The sequence below is a fragment of the Neophocaena asiaeorientalis genome, unplaced genomic scaffold, assembly GCF_003031525.2.
Source record: "Neophocaena asiaeorientalis asiaeorientalis breed wild unplaced genomic scaffold, Neophocaena_asiaeorientalis_V1.1 scaffold254, whole genome shotgun sequence".
Classification (NCBI taxonomy): Eukaryota; Metazoa; Chordata; class Mammalia; order Artiodactyla; family Phocoenidae; genus Neophocaena; species Neophocaena asiaeorientalis.
The window spans coordinates 7,503,989-7,516,505 of record NW_020174705.1 but is presented as its reverse complement, the minus strand read 5'-3'; the positions used below and the strand labels follow the sequence as shown (position 1 = coordinate 7,516,505).

The following is a 12,517-nucleotide window of genomic DNA, read 5'->3' as shown; positions in this document are numbered from 1 at the left end:
ATTCCCCAAACTGGGGAAGTTTTAATCCCCTATTCAGGAAGGGGATTGAGCAGAGAATTCAGCCCAGAATTGGGACAAAGGTCGACAGAGTCCAAGTTTTAGTTGATTGAGGTCAGGAGGGTCAACATCATCATTCCCTTGAGGAGGAACTACAACTGTTCTATCGCTGAACTCTTGTTTCTTGACTACTTTTCCTTTGTTCCTGCATTCCCTCACTTCCCTGAAGATCGTTAATTATTGAGCCCTGTTAAAGGACAAACATTGTGGCTGGGCTTAGATCACAAAATGGCTTAGGCCAAAAATGGCTCCTCTTATGTCAAGAAAGCCATGCCTGGTTCTTTCTCCGGGGACCCCTAACCTATCTGCATACAAGAGCAAGCAGAACTGGTGAGTTCCAGGAGGGACACCCGTGCTGTCCCCACTCCTGGACCCTGTTATCCCAGGACAGTTACAGGATCCCTCCCCCGTTCCCGCCCCTCAACTACCAGCCTGAGCCTGGGTCCAGGGCTGGGTTCCCTTTCAGAGGCTGCTCCCGACTTGCTGTGTGTGAGGGGGTGGGTCACCTCTCGTGCCTCGGTTTCCTCTCCTATGAGTTCGAAATTAATTTAAAAAAAAAGAAAAAAGGGGGGGTGGGATGAATTGGGAGATTGGGATTGACATATATACACTATTGATACTATGTATAAAATAGATAACTAATGAGAACCTGCTGTATGGCACAGGGAACTCTACTCAGTGCTCTGTGGTGACCTAAATGGGAAGGAAATCCAAAAAAGAGGGGATGTATGTATACGTATAGCTGATTCGCTTTGCTGGACAGTAGAAACTAACACAACATTGTAAAGCAACCATACTCCAATAAAAATTAATTTAAAAAAAAACCCTGCAGACACAGAGGACTCAAGGAGGGAGTGGAAATTAAGAGCAAAACACAAACAAAAAGAACGAAATCAACAGATTTCCCTCGTTTTTTTGTTCTTTCTTTCTTTGCATTTTTTGGGTTTTCTTTTCCTCCCTTCGGCCGCTCTCTTCATTCCTTCTTGTCATTCCTAGATCTCTTTCTTCGCGCTAAAACGGAGGTGCCCCTGGGCCGTCCGGTTTCTGGAGCTAAGGTCAGGTGGGGGACCAGACCCGACGCCGTTGTCTAGGGGAGGAACCTGTTCGGGCGCGAAGACCAGATTGGTTTGGTGTGGTGTCCCCGCCCCGAGGGAGGCCCAGGAACCTCCGGGATGGGACCTCGGCCTCTTCGGCCGCCGCTGCCCCCATTCACCGCCCCCTCTGCAGGGTCTTCCAGCTCGCCGGCAGAGGGCCCCAGGCTGGGTCTCTCTAGGCCCCTAGGAAATACCTGGGCCGCCTTGGCCTATTTGGGGAGCGCGGGTTACTCATCCCCCTCTGGAGAATGGTGGGTGTGGCAGCATTGGGCGCCCCTCAGGGAGGTGGAGACAGCCCCCAGCTAGGCCTGGCCGCACCAGCTGTGGGCTCAGTGGTGGGACGTCGGCCAGGCTTGACGGGGAGGTGGGCTGGGGGTATCCTGGCGCCGGACGATTGGCCGCGTCTGGGGAGGAGGAGCTGCCTGGCGCTCGCCCGGTGTGTTTGCGTCTGGATGAGGGGCCCCAGAGGCCTTGCCGAGAAACTTCTTCTGCGCCCACAGGCTCCCTCCCGACAGCCTCACTGGCAGACCAAGTTTGCAGGCCGGAAATGCAACGGTTTTTTGTTTTGTATTGATTTCTAACAAGGAAGCCCCTGGTCCCCACAGCTTATCTGGGGTTGGAGTGGATGGGTGTATTGGAGGTGGGGGACAGGAGATAAGCCCCTCCAGGCACGATCTCCGTTCCCACAGGCGGGGGTATCTCACTGCAAAATAGGAGGCTTCTCTGAGCCTCCGTCTCCCCATCCGTAGACTGGGGATGTAACTTTTCCTATCATAACGGGGTGAGTGAGAATAAAAGGACATGGCTGACCCAGTGCGGGGAGGAACGTTAGCTACTGTTAACATTTTTTACTGGCTTTTTGGATATTTCTTGGTCTCTTCACTCCCTCATTGGAGGAGTCTTGCCCCTCCAATGCGTTTGCCACCCTGAACCCAGGGAGGACTTGTAAAAACAGGTTCAGATCAACCCCCGGCTTAAAATCGTCCACTGATGCCCCCATTGTCGGTCAAGTCTGAAACTTTTCAACAGAGCTTTCTATTATCTTCCCCCGAGACCCTCCCAGCCTCTTTCTGCCGTCCGTCCTCCCTCCCCCTGGGCCTTTGCCCCTGCAGGTCCCAGGAAAAACTTCCCCACTCCGCCTTTAGGACTCGAAGCAGCCGCTGCCTCCTCGGGGCCAGGGGCCTCCTCCAAGCCCCCTCTGTGCTCGCCTTCCCCGGGCGGACTCGATGACCGCCGTTCTCAAAGCTGCCGTGTTTGTCACTCCCTCCCCCCACCCCCGCCCCCAGCAGAGCCAGAACTGGGGCCTGTAGCGCCGCCCAGCCCAGCCCGGAGTAGATGCTCGCAATGAGCTGAGCCAGGCCCAGCGCCGGGCTTTGGGTCCTGGGCGGGGACGAGGGTGGGTCTTTGTCTCACCGAGTGGCAAAGTCAGGGCATTTGGTTTGTGTCCCATCAGCAGGGACAGGAATGGGAGGGATTATTCTAGATGGCCCTAGGCCTGACAGTTCTGTCGTTAGCGGCTCCACCATTGTTTCCGAGCCTTTGTATCTGGTACCCCCTGCACAACATCCTCCGCACGACGTCCGCCGGGCTGGGAGGCTGCACCAGGACTGTCCCATTTGACAGATGGGCAAACTGAGGCAGGGAGCGGTGACGTCGCTTGCCAGGGGTCACAGAGGGAGTGGAGTGCAGAGTTAGGCCTGAGACTCAGGTCTGACCGAAGCCCTGGGAGAATGGAGGCGAGAATGGAATACAGGAGGGCTGGAAGTGGGGGTGATGGGGTGCGGAGTAGGCCCCTAGTTACGAACAAGGGCTTGGGCTCCTCCCAGGAGGACTGCCCATGCTGGGAGCCGGCGGGCGCAGGGTCCTGGGCGGGGCGGGCGTGTTCGGGAGCGCTAACGGGGGGCAGTGCTGGAGGGGCGCCTCTTCTTCCCGGTCGCTGGCCCTCGGGTTTCTGGCCTCTTCCCAGCACTCTGGGGCGGCCGAGCAGTTCCCGGCTGGGCTTGCTCCCCCTCCCCTGACGCCGGCATCGCGGGCTGCACCCTCTGCGCCGAGTTCGTATCTTTCCCCCTTTCCTCCTCCCCTCTATCCTCGCTCTATTCCCCGCCTCCCTCGCCTGAGCCCCACTCTCCCCCGAACAATGGAGGGGATTGTGGCCCAAGCCCGCCTCGGGCTCCTCATGGGCCTCTCCTGCTTCCTGGGACCCCACTGTCCAGCCTCCGCTGGCTCACCCAGCCCCTCGGCCCACGTGCTCTTGGTTCTGCGGGGCTGGGGCTTAGCTGGGCTGGAGGCTGAGAAGGGAAGGGAGGCGTCTCTGCTGCCTCAGCTTACAGACGAGGAACCTGGGTGTACTAAGGTGACTTTGTGACTCATCTGGAGCTCCCCCCCACAAAAAATTTCCCTCCACCCTCATGCTGGTTGAGAGGTGGGCAAGGCCGATAACCCGGTAACCCGCACTACTCTTTTGTGTGTACTACTCTGTGTCGGTTGACCAGCATCTACCTTGCTGGGGGGAACTCCTTAGAAATGCAGAATCTGGGACTCCGCCCCCATCTTCAGCATCTCCATTTTAGCACCGACTTTCTCCAGTGTCCTGTCCTGTTCCCTTCATGTGGGCTAGTAGTCATCCCCACCTGCCAGACACCTGGGAGGTGTCTGAACATGGTGCCCAGCCCTGGCCTCCCCCATCCAGAAACCCATGGAAGGCTCGACACCCCATTTTTCAGAGTAGGCTTGGAGAGATCTGGCTTTGCTGAGAACCATGCTGAGAATGAAGCTCCCAACTTGAACTCAGCTCTTTCCCCTCCATCTCCCTGCCCTCAAGCGTCTGAAAGCTACCAACAATGGAGCCTTGTGGAATGAACTGCAAACTCCTTCTCACTAAAGTGTAAATGACGGATAGCACTGCCAAGGATCCCCTCCCTGGAGTCAGCAACTGGCTACTTGGCTCAAGACAGACTTGTCCTTGATACGATTGGTGGGGTTTGAGGCCGAGAGGAGGGGAGGGGGTTAGCAGGAGCTCTGCAGGATTGGGTCTCCAGTCCCTTGATATGTGGGTGGGTGGAAGAAGGGTCAGGAAGACCAGAGCCTGGTGCCCAGCTGAGCTCTCTGAACCTTCCAGGAGGACATGCAGGGCCTGTGGAAAATTCCCAGGCTATTTTGGGCTGAGGCCCCCTTCCTGCCCTTTCCCAGGGTAAAGGCCCTGCTGGTGCCGGGGGTGGGGTGGCCTTGCCCCGTCCACTGATGTGCATACACAGGCAGTGACAGGTGTGCATCCACGTGTGCGCCTGGCTTCAGACACACACGTGTGCACATACACCACACGTGAGCAGAGCCAAATACGCCCATACAGTCCCGTGCACACACAGCCATACGCATTTACGCACATGTACACACACAGGTGTGCACACAGCTCAGCAGCCGTGGCGTGCCTTGGGCGTGACATTCCGTCTGAGTTTGCTGCAGCCCTGAGGCCCGTCCCAGGTCTGGCCTAGAGCCTCCTAGCAGACTGAGCCTCAGTTGCCTGTTTGCAAATGCCCTGCAGCTGTAGGGAATTGAGGGGGGTCCAGGAGGGGGGCTAGTGGCAGCGGGTGGGCCCTGCCTCCTCCAGGGTCAGTTCCAAGGCTCCCCTGGTGTTGCTGGGAGAGCAGTTGCTGGTTGGAAGCACCGGTGTGTGGGGATGAGGGTGGGGGGGTGACTGCTGCACACCCCCCATCTGTGTGTTGGAGGGCAGCAGTGGGCCCCAGAGCTGGCTCCTGGGCTACTGGCTCCCCCCTCCCCCAGCTGTTTTCCTTACAGCTGGACTTTAACCCAGGCCTCCCCACACAGAGGCCATGCACTCCTTCTCCCTGCCCCCTCCCCCATGCCGCTCCCCCTCCCCACGCAGGCCCCTGGGGGCGGGCTGGCTCTTGTCCAGGCCTGCTCCAGCTGCCCCAGCTGCTTTCAGCTCTGATGGCCCAGGGGAGGTGGGCAGGGTGGTGGTTAAGGCTCCTGAGTCTCCCAGGCCGGCACTTACCTTCCTGTTCCCACTCCGGGAGGCTCTGGTGCCCCCCATGCCTCAGTTTCTCCCACTGCCAGGTACGCATGCGTGGCGCCCCTTGCTGCTGCTCGACTGTGCAAGGCACCGAGCACACAAGCACACATGAACTCCAGCGGGGCCTTTGGGTCCTAATGCTGGTTAAGACCCTGCTCTGTCCCAGCCCCAGTGCAGGGCCCTAGGACGTGGAGGGACTCCATGCTGCCTTCAGGTTGCTCCCCGCTCACGACGGTGGGCTTCCATTAGCATCTCTGCTGGACTGGGTATACTAGGGGAGTCAAGGGGGCTGGGGTGGAGAGAGAAGGGGGGCCCCAGTTTGGGCCTGCTTCATTAACCCAGGGGGAGGTAGCCCTGGCAGGGGACATGGTGACAGTCAGACAGACATGGATGTGAAGAATGAAGACACATGGGGATGATGGTGATGCCCTCCAACCCAACCTGCCTCTCACCTCTCACCCCTCCTTCCCCAGTGCCCCGGACATCCCCCTGCCCCCAGTCTCCTTGCTGGCCTTCAGTCACACCTGCCCTTGCCAACCTCAGAGCCTTTGCACAGGCTGTTTCCCACACCTGGAAGAGCCTCTCTCTGTTTTGTAAATGGTCCACTCTTTCTTACTGTCCGGGACCCAGCCTGCACCCTCATTAGAGTGGCACCCCAACCCTGCTACTTTTTATGTCTCTCTATGTATTTCTTATCAGCCCTTTCAGCAGTCTGTAATGGTTATTTATTTTTTGGCCACACCACGCAGCTTGTGGGATCTCAGTTCCCCTACCAGGGATTGAACCTGGACCATGGCAATGAAAGCCTGGAATCCTAACCACTAGGCCACCAGGGAACCACCTGTAATGATTTTGTTTGTATATTTATTGACCTGTTTCTTCTCTGGCTCCAAATTCAGCCGTGTCTCTAGTGCCATGAACAGGGCCTGACACCGGGCACATATTTGTTGAATGACTTTATGATGACAGTTATAACAACAATGGTAGCTGACACTTAATGCTCACTTGTTCTGGGTGGAGGGTATGCAGAGTGCCTAACATGTATTGTTTCATTTCAACTTCATGGCAATGGTGTGAAGTCAGAACTATTAAAATCCCCATTTTCCTCATGCAGAAACCAAGGTCCAGAGAGGTTAAGTAACTTGCCCAAGATCACACAGCCGGCAGGGTGGGATTTGAAGTCAGATATGCCTGACATCAGGGGAAAGAGGGAGATTGTGGATGCGGGGGAGGGCACTTCCCCGCCTCACCCTGGTGTCACCAGGACGCAGTGGTCCCACCTGCTGTCCTGCGTGGGGCTTTCCCTTCTCTGGGCTGGCCCCCTTCCCAGAACCCCAGGGATTGAACATTCTAGGGCTCTATGACCTGTACTGGTGGGTCATGCTGGAGCCCTGACCCCTGGCCAAGGAGCCGGGGCCTTTCTGGGCTGGCTGCGGCTGCAGCTGAGAGAAGGGTCAGGAGGTAGCTATGTCACTTCCCCCGGGAAGCCAGGCGGCCCTCTCCCATCCCAGCCAGAGGGAGCGAGTCCTGAAAGGGGAGTGTGGGGGACTGCGGGGGGACTGTGGGGACAATGGAGGGAGAGGTTTCGTCCTTTGGGGGAAGGAGGCGGCACTTTCCCTGGAGGATGCAGGTTGAAAACTGGTGCCCTGGGGCTGCGTAAACCAGGCGCGCGTGGGGCAGGGCTGGTGGACTGGAGGCTCCGGGCTGTCAGAGCTGCTAGTTTTTTCAAACTAGTTGGAAACCTAGGTTTTGGAGCAAACTCCTGGGATGTTTAAAAGATATCTCATATTTTAAATTTGAAAACCCCATGTGAACCACACAGAACCCAGCAGGGCTGCCCTGTGAACGGGGGTGATGTCCGAGTCGGCCTCCTCCACTGTCCTGGGGCCACAGGGCCCGGCTCTGCTCCACCTTGAGTCCCCATCCCCCTCCCTGAGCAGGTGCTGAATGATGCCCACCCAGCTGCCCCACCGTGCAGATGGGAAAATTGATCCCAGAGAGGGGAAAGGACTCAGCCAAGGTCCTTTGGCTGCTGGGCTTTGCTCTCTCCTCGTGGCCTTGAGGCAAGGCCGCCAGTGTGTTGGGCACAGCGGCCACGTGCTGCTCTTGACACAGCTGCCAGAGCGAGGCAGGGACTATGGAGTCCGCTCCCTCCAGCCCCTCCAGCTGGGTCTGCCCCCGGCCTCTGATGCATGTTAGGGGTCACGGAGGGAATTCGATTTCTTAGCAGCAACTGGAGACTCAGGCTGTGTGGAAATTAACTTTAAGGCCTGGATCTGAGTAAGGGGCCTGGTGGAGATGCTGTCTTTGAAATGCCCCTGCCCCTCGGGGTCCCACACACTTACCTGCCGGGCTTCCCTCTCCTGGATGCAGGCCTGACTTGGGGTCTGAGCCTTCTTTGGTTTGTGTCCTGGAGTTTCCTGGACGAACACTTGAGTGTTGGTCCCTTTTTTGCCTCTGCCTTCCCCACAGTGTCTGGCACTTAGCCGGGGCCAGGAAATGTCTGATGAGTGGCTGGAGTCCTCATATAGGTGGTTGGCATTGAAGCATGCCCGCCCGCCCTGCCTGCCTGCCTCCCTGCTCCCGCCCTCCCTCCTTTCCTTCCTTCCACAAGGATTTACCACGCCTGGCCCGGTGTGTGCCAGGGTCTGTGCTGGGCACTGGGAACATAGAGGGGGCCAATGGTGTCCTTGTCAGTGATGCGACCTGGCATTTCCGTACAGAGCAATGATAGCGGGAGGCCCACGGCAGCTGCAGGAGCCCAGACCAGGCGCCTGCCCCGGCTGGAGTGAGCCGGGCTTGTTTCTGGAGCAGGTGACCTCCACGCTGAGTGAGCCTCGAGCCTGCATTCCACAGCCAGAAGAATGAGTCTCAGATGGCAGACGCTGGGGTGGGGAGGCATCCAGGGGGCCTGTCCTTGCAAGGCGTGAGCCCCTGAGAGCCCCTGTCCCTCTCCAGGTCGGCCATGTCATCTGAGCCTCCTCCCCCATCACAGCACCCCACCCACCAGTCCTCGGCCGGGCTGCTGGATACCCAACAGGCCCGAGACCGCTCACCATCCCCGCTTCGGGGCAACGTGGTCCCGAGCCCACTGCCCACTCGCCGGACAAGGACCTTCTCAGCGTGAGTGTCAGGCTTCCTGAGACAGGTCGCCTGCAGGGTCCAGAGAGCCTCATGTCCCTGTCTGTCAGATGGGAGACTTGGGGTTGGGAAAGGGCTGATGGTGAGAAACTGGGCAGGCGCCTCGTAAACTGTACGGCGCTGCTCCAGGCCCACTTGAGGCTGTCACGAGCTGGGGGCAAGGATTGGGGATGGCCAGGGGTGGGAAATCGCTGGGGTCTTAAATCGTCAGGCTTTAACGACACACAGGCCTCTTCCCCCGTGAGCCCTTGACTTCATTGGCTGCAAAAGGGGGACAGTAGCAGGGTGGCCACGGTGCCGCAGGGGACCCACACGGTGCCTGGGAGATGCAGAGCTCAGGCCAACGAGTGGAGGCTGCTGCTAGCTGCTGCTGCTAATAGCCTTCGGAGGGAGGGATGCGCAGAGAGCTTTTAGTCAGAGGGGGAAACTGAGGCCTGAGAAAACTCTGCCAGTGTCATTCAGAGAGTCATTGTCACCAGGGTCTCTGTGAATGGCTCCCAGAGTCGTGCAGTGCACAACCTGCACAGCTGTACATGGTGGCCCCGGCCAGGACTCCCTGGGGCACAGCGTGGGTGGGCACTTGGATGAGCTGGGTGTGCCCGGGGAGCCGGGGGCTGTTCTGGAGGGCTGGCGGGGGCCGCTCACGCTTTCTCCTCTCTCTGGCAGGACGGTGCGGGCTTCACAGGGCCCTATCTACAAAGGAGTCTGCAAATGCTTCTGTCGGTCCAAGGGCCACGGCTTCATTACCCCGGCCGACGGCGGCCCTGACATCTTCCTGCACATCTCCGAGTAAGTCAGCGGCCAGTCTGGGTGCGCTGGGTCTGGGGTGGGTGCTGCCGTGGCCCCGAGGAGGCAGGGAGAGCGTGTGACTCTCCTGGGCGCCGGCTATGATGATGGTTGTGCAGCCAGGTGTGTGTGACTCTGCTTGTGGTCTGTGTGTGACAGTGGTCAGTGGTGGGGTCGTGAGCCCGTGGTGGTGGTGGCAGTGTGTCAGGCTGCAGGCGACTGCGTGTGCGCGTGTGTGAGTTGAGATCTGCTTGGGGTGGGTCTGAGTGCCCGTGTGGGTCTGGTGGCTGGGGAGGGGCGTCCCTGTGGGTCTGGGGAGCTGTGTTTCACCTGGCGGCTGGGCTCCTGCACTTCCTCGGGGGAAGCAGGCTGGTGAGGCGGGGGGCTGCCTACGCTCTGTTCCAGGAAGGAAGTTTGGGGCTGGACCCTTCCTCCTGCCACTTGCTCACGGACGTCCTTCCTTCCTGAGTGTCTGGAAACCCTGGGGCGGGCAGTGGGGGGGACCCAGGGTGGAGCCCAAACGTCCTTGGTCTTGGGGCTGGAAGGCGTCCAGCAGCCTGTGCTTCACTTCTGATCTTCTAAGCAGGCTGCAGATCTGTGAGGATCCGATTGGCACCCCGACCCACACCCCAACCCTTGACCTCAGCGGCAGCTCCCCAGTCTTTCCGACTGTGGCAGGCAAAGTCCTTACCCCACACAGCAGACCTTGTCTACATAGAAACCATGTTTTTGAAATTAGGATCCTGTTGCACATGTCTGCTGGGATGGGAGAGTTATCCCTTCTGACCCTCCCCCAACATTCTTACACGCCGGGTCTTCAGTAGACCCCCCTGTACAGCGTAGACATGAGGATGACGCTAGAGCAATGCCTTCCACGTATGTATGAATCATACGTGGATGTAGACATGTATCTCCACACTGCCTCTTTCCAGAAAGGATTTGTAGTGGTTGACAAGGATACACACAGTGCACCAAAAAAATTAGAAAGGAAAGCATGGGGTTGGGGGGCAGATAAGAAAGATGGGGATACTTTGATGCCTAGTTCCACTGCTAGAAGTGGGCTACATGTTTATTCCTGAGCTTCCTGGTGGCCAAATCAAAGAGGGCAGCACCATCTGTGATGTTATTCTTCAGTCAAGGCAAACCAGTTCCGGGGGAGCTGGCTGGTCTTGGTGCTCAGGATCTGAAGGGGATTTTCCTCCTGGGGTCTCATCAAGGGGACATCAAGCTGGGCACCTCCCTATCACGGGTGAGATGGTGACTCATGTCCCATAGAAAGTAAGGGAAATGGACTTTCTGGAAAGCTCACTGGGGTTCTGGGGAGTTGAACAGCAGAGGTGTAGCCTGGTTTCTGGGACTCCTGGACGGGTCAGGGGGTCGGGGTGCTGCTCAGGAAACCCTCACCCGGGCCATCCCCCAACTCGGGCTCAGACTGCCTTTCCCCGCTGTTCCCTCCATCAGGCCCAAGGTGCCCTCGTTTAACATGCCATGTGAGCATCCCCAGGGGGTGGGGCTCCATCTCCGTCTCAGCAACCGAGGTCCCAGGGAAGGAGCTGATTGGGTGTGGGGCTCCTTAGCCACGACCAGAGGGCCATGGTGGTGCCCCCTGGTGGTACGGCAGGGCGGCAGTTCCTCTGCGAGGGCTGGTGTCCTGGCTTCTCTGAGTGCCGGCCCTGAGTGCTCTCTCCCCACCCCACAGCGTGGAGGGGGAGTACGTCCCCGTGGAAGGCGATGAGGTCACCTATAAGATGTGCTCCATCCCGCCCAAGAACGAGAAGCTGCAGGCCGTGGAGGTGGTCATCACCCACCTGGCGCCGGGCACCAAGCACGAGACCTGGTCCGGCCACATCGTCAGCTCCTAGGAGAGGCCAGAGGCGCCCCTTCCCCAGGGCTTGGGGGAGACTCTGGGGCCGGAGGCAGGACCAAACTGGAGAGGACATTCTACCGCTTGAGATGGGGCTTCAAGGGGGGAGCGTGGTCCCTTTCAAGTGTCTCCTGAAGGAAGGGGTGTGGGGTGCTCTCGGCCACCAGCACAGCCTCTCACCATCTGAAAAGCATTAAAAGCATTGAAAAAGGAGAGGCGCCCGCTCGTGGCTGAGTGGAGGGTCTGTCCGAGCCCCACCCGGGACTGGGTCGGGTGGTCTTCCCCAGCCCACAGCCCCTCATCCCTGGAGGAAGGCTCAAAATCCCCAGATCTGGCCCTCTGGGTAGTGACATGGACCCTGCGTGTTTTCCCGGGAGGAATTCCCGCCCAAGCGGCCCCCTTGTGTCTCTCCTCGGCCCTGGGCAGAGCAGGCTTTTCTTTCTGGTTCTCAGCTGGTTGTTCAGGGGGCTGGGAGGGGCGGGGAGTGGGGGGAGGTTGGTACCTTTGCAGCAGGAGGTGTCACAGCTGGGTGTCTGGGAGCCCGGAGTCCTCCATCTGGCAGCGACGTGCTCAGAGGCGAATCGTAACTCTCTTCGAAGGCTGGTCCTTTCTGTCCGTCTTCAGGTTGAGTGATCCTGGCTCGGCAGCCCCGTCACTGAGGTGGTGGGTGGGAGTGGGGATGGCGGTGGGAGAGGGGAGTGTGGAGAGGGGAGGCTCTTTGTTTAAGACCAGACTTTTCTCCGGATCCATCTAGAAAACAGCAGGTGGTTTGCTTCCTGACAGCCTGGTAAAGCCAGAAGTTGAAGGGGAAATACACCTTTGGTGGGGTTTTCTGGAAAACTGGTGTGAAGAACTGCTTAGGATTTTCTTTTTTTTATTTCATAACTGAAGTTCTCACCAGAGCCAGCTCTGTTTGCACTTTGCTGCTGACATTGCAAACCTTTGTAGATATTTCCAGTAAACAGATCCTTAGGATTTTCTTTGCTGTGGTTTGGTCTGGCTTTAGTTGTGTTTTAAAAATAGCAATAGCTGGGAAATACGTCTTGAAATATGTGGCCTGTATGTAGTCAAGTGTCCATTTGTCAGTGCAGGGAGGCGAGCCCTTGAAAGACAATGACGGCCTAATCCAGTGTCTTAAATCTGGAAATTTCTGCAAGGGGGTGGAAGGCCAGAACTATTTTGCTGAGAACTGGTGGAGTTGTTACTGGTGTGTGTGTGTGTGTTTAAAGTGTAACTGACCTACAACACTGTGTTAGTTCCCTGTGCACAACACAGTGATTTGATATTTTCATACATCACAAAATGACCACTGGAGTTGTTTTAAATAGGCAAGTAAGTGTGTTGGTTTCCGGTATGCAGTGAAACATCGTAGTTAAGGAAGTTGATCCTATTTCCTGGCCTGTCGTGCCCCTCGAAGGGTCCTCCTGCCTCTGCCTTCTGCTGCCCCGCGGTGGCCTTCTCCCCTCCAGCCTTGGATGGTCTGTCCCCAGGTGGCTCCTGGAGACCCGTCTGTTGGGTACAGACCATGCTTCCAGAGCCACTTCC

The 12,517-nt window shown here is 57.9% G+C and overlaps 1 protein-coding gene across 1 annotated transcript; it reads left to right on the top strand.

Annotated features, from left to right (window-relative positions):
• The first annotated feature begins 7,997 nt into the window (after window positions 1–7,997).
• CARHSP1 (calcium regulated heat stable protein 1) lies at window positions 7,998–11,185 on the top strand. Its single transcript, XM_024759831.1, has 3 exons — window positions 7,998–8,304; window positions 8,989–9,111; window positions 10,808–11,185. The coding sequence occupies exons 1-3, from the start codon at window positions 8,147–8,149 to the stop codon at window positions 10,968–10,970; spliced, it is 444 nt and encodes a 147-aa protein (XP_024615599.1). The 5' UTR covers window positions 7,998–8,146; the 3' UTR covers window positions 10,971–11,185.
• Window positions 11,186–12,517: the final 1,332 nt, after the last annotated feature.

Excerpts from the sequence above, each read along its gene's own strand:
- CARHSP1 (XM_024759831.1), top strand. The coding sequence starts at position 8,147 with ATGTCATCTGAGCCTCCTCCCCCATCACAGCACCCCACCCACCAGTCC. Across the intron at positions 8,305-8,988 it reads CGGACAAGGACCTTCTCAGC|GACGGTGCGGGCTTCACAGG; the intron begins GTGAGTGTCAGG and ends TCTCTCTGGCAG. Across the intron at positions 9,112-10,807 it reads ATCTTCCTGCACATCTCCGA|CGTGGAGGGGGAGTACGTCC; the intron begins GTAAGTCAGCGG and ends CCCACCCCACAG.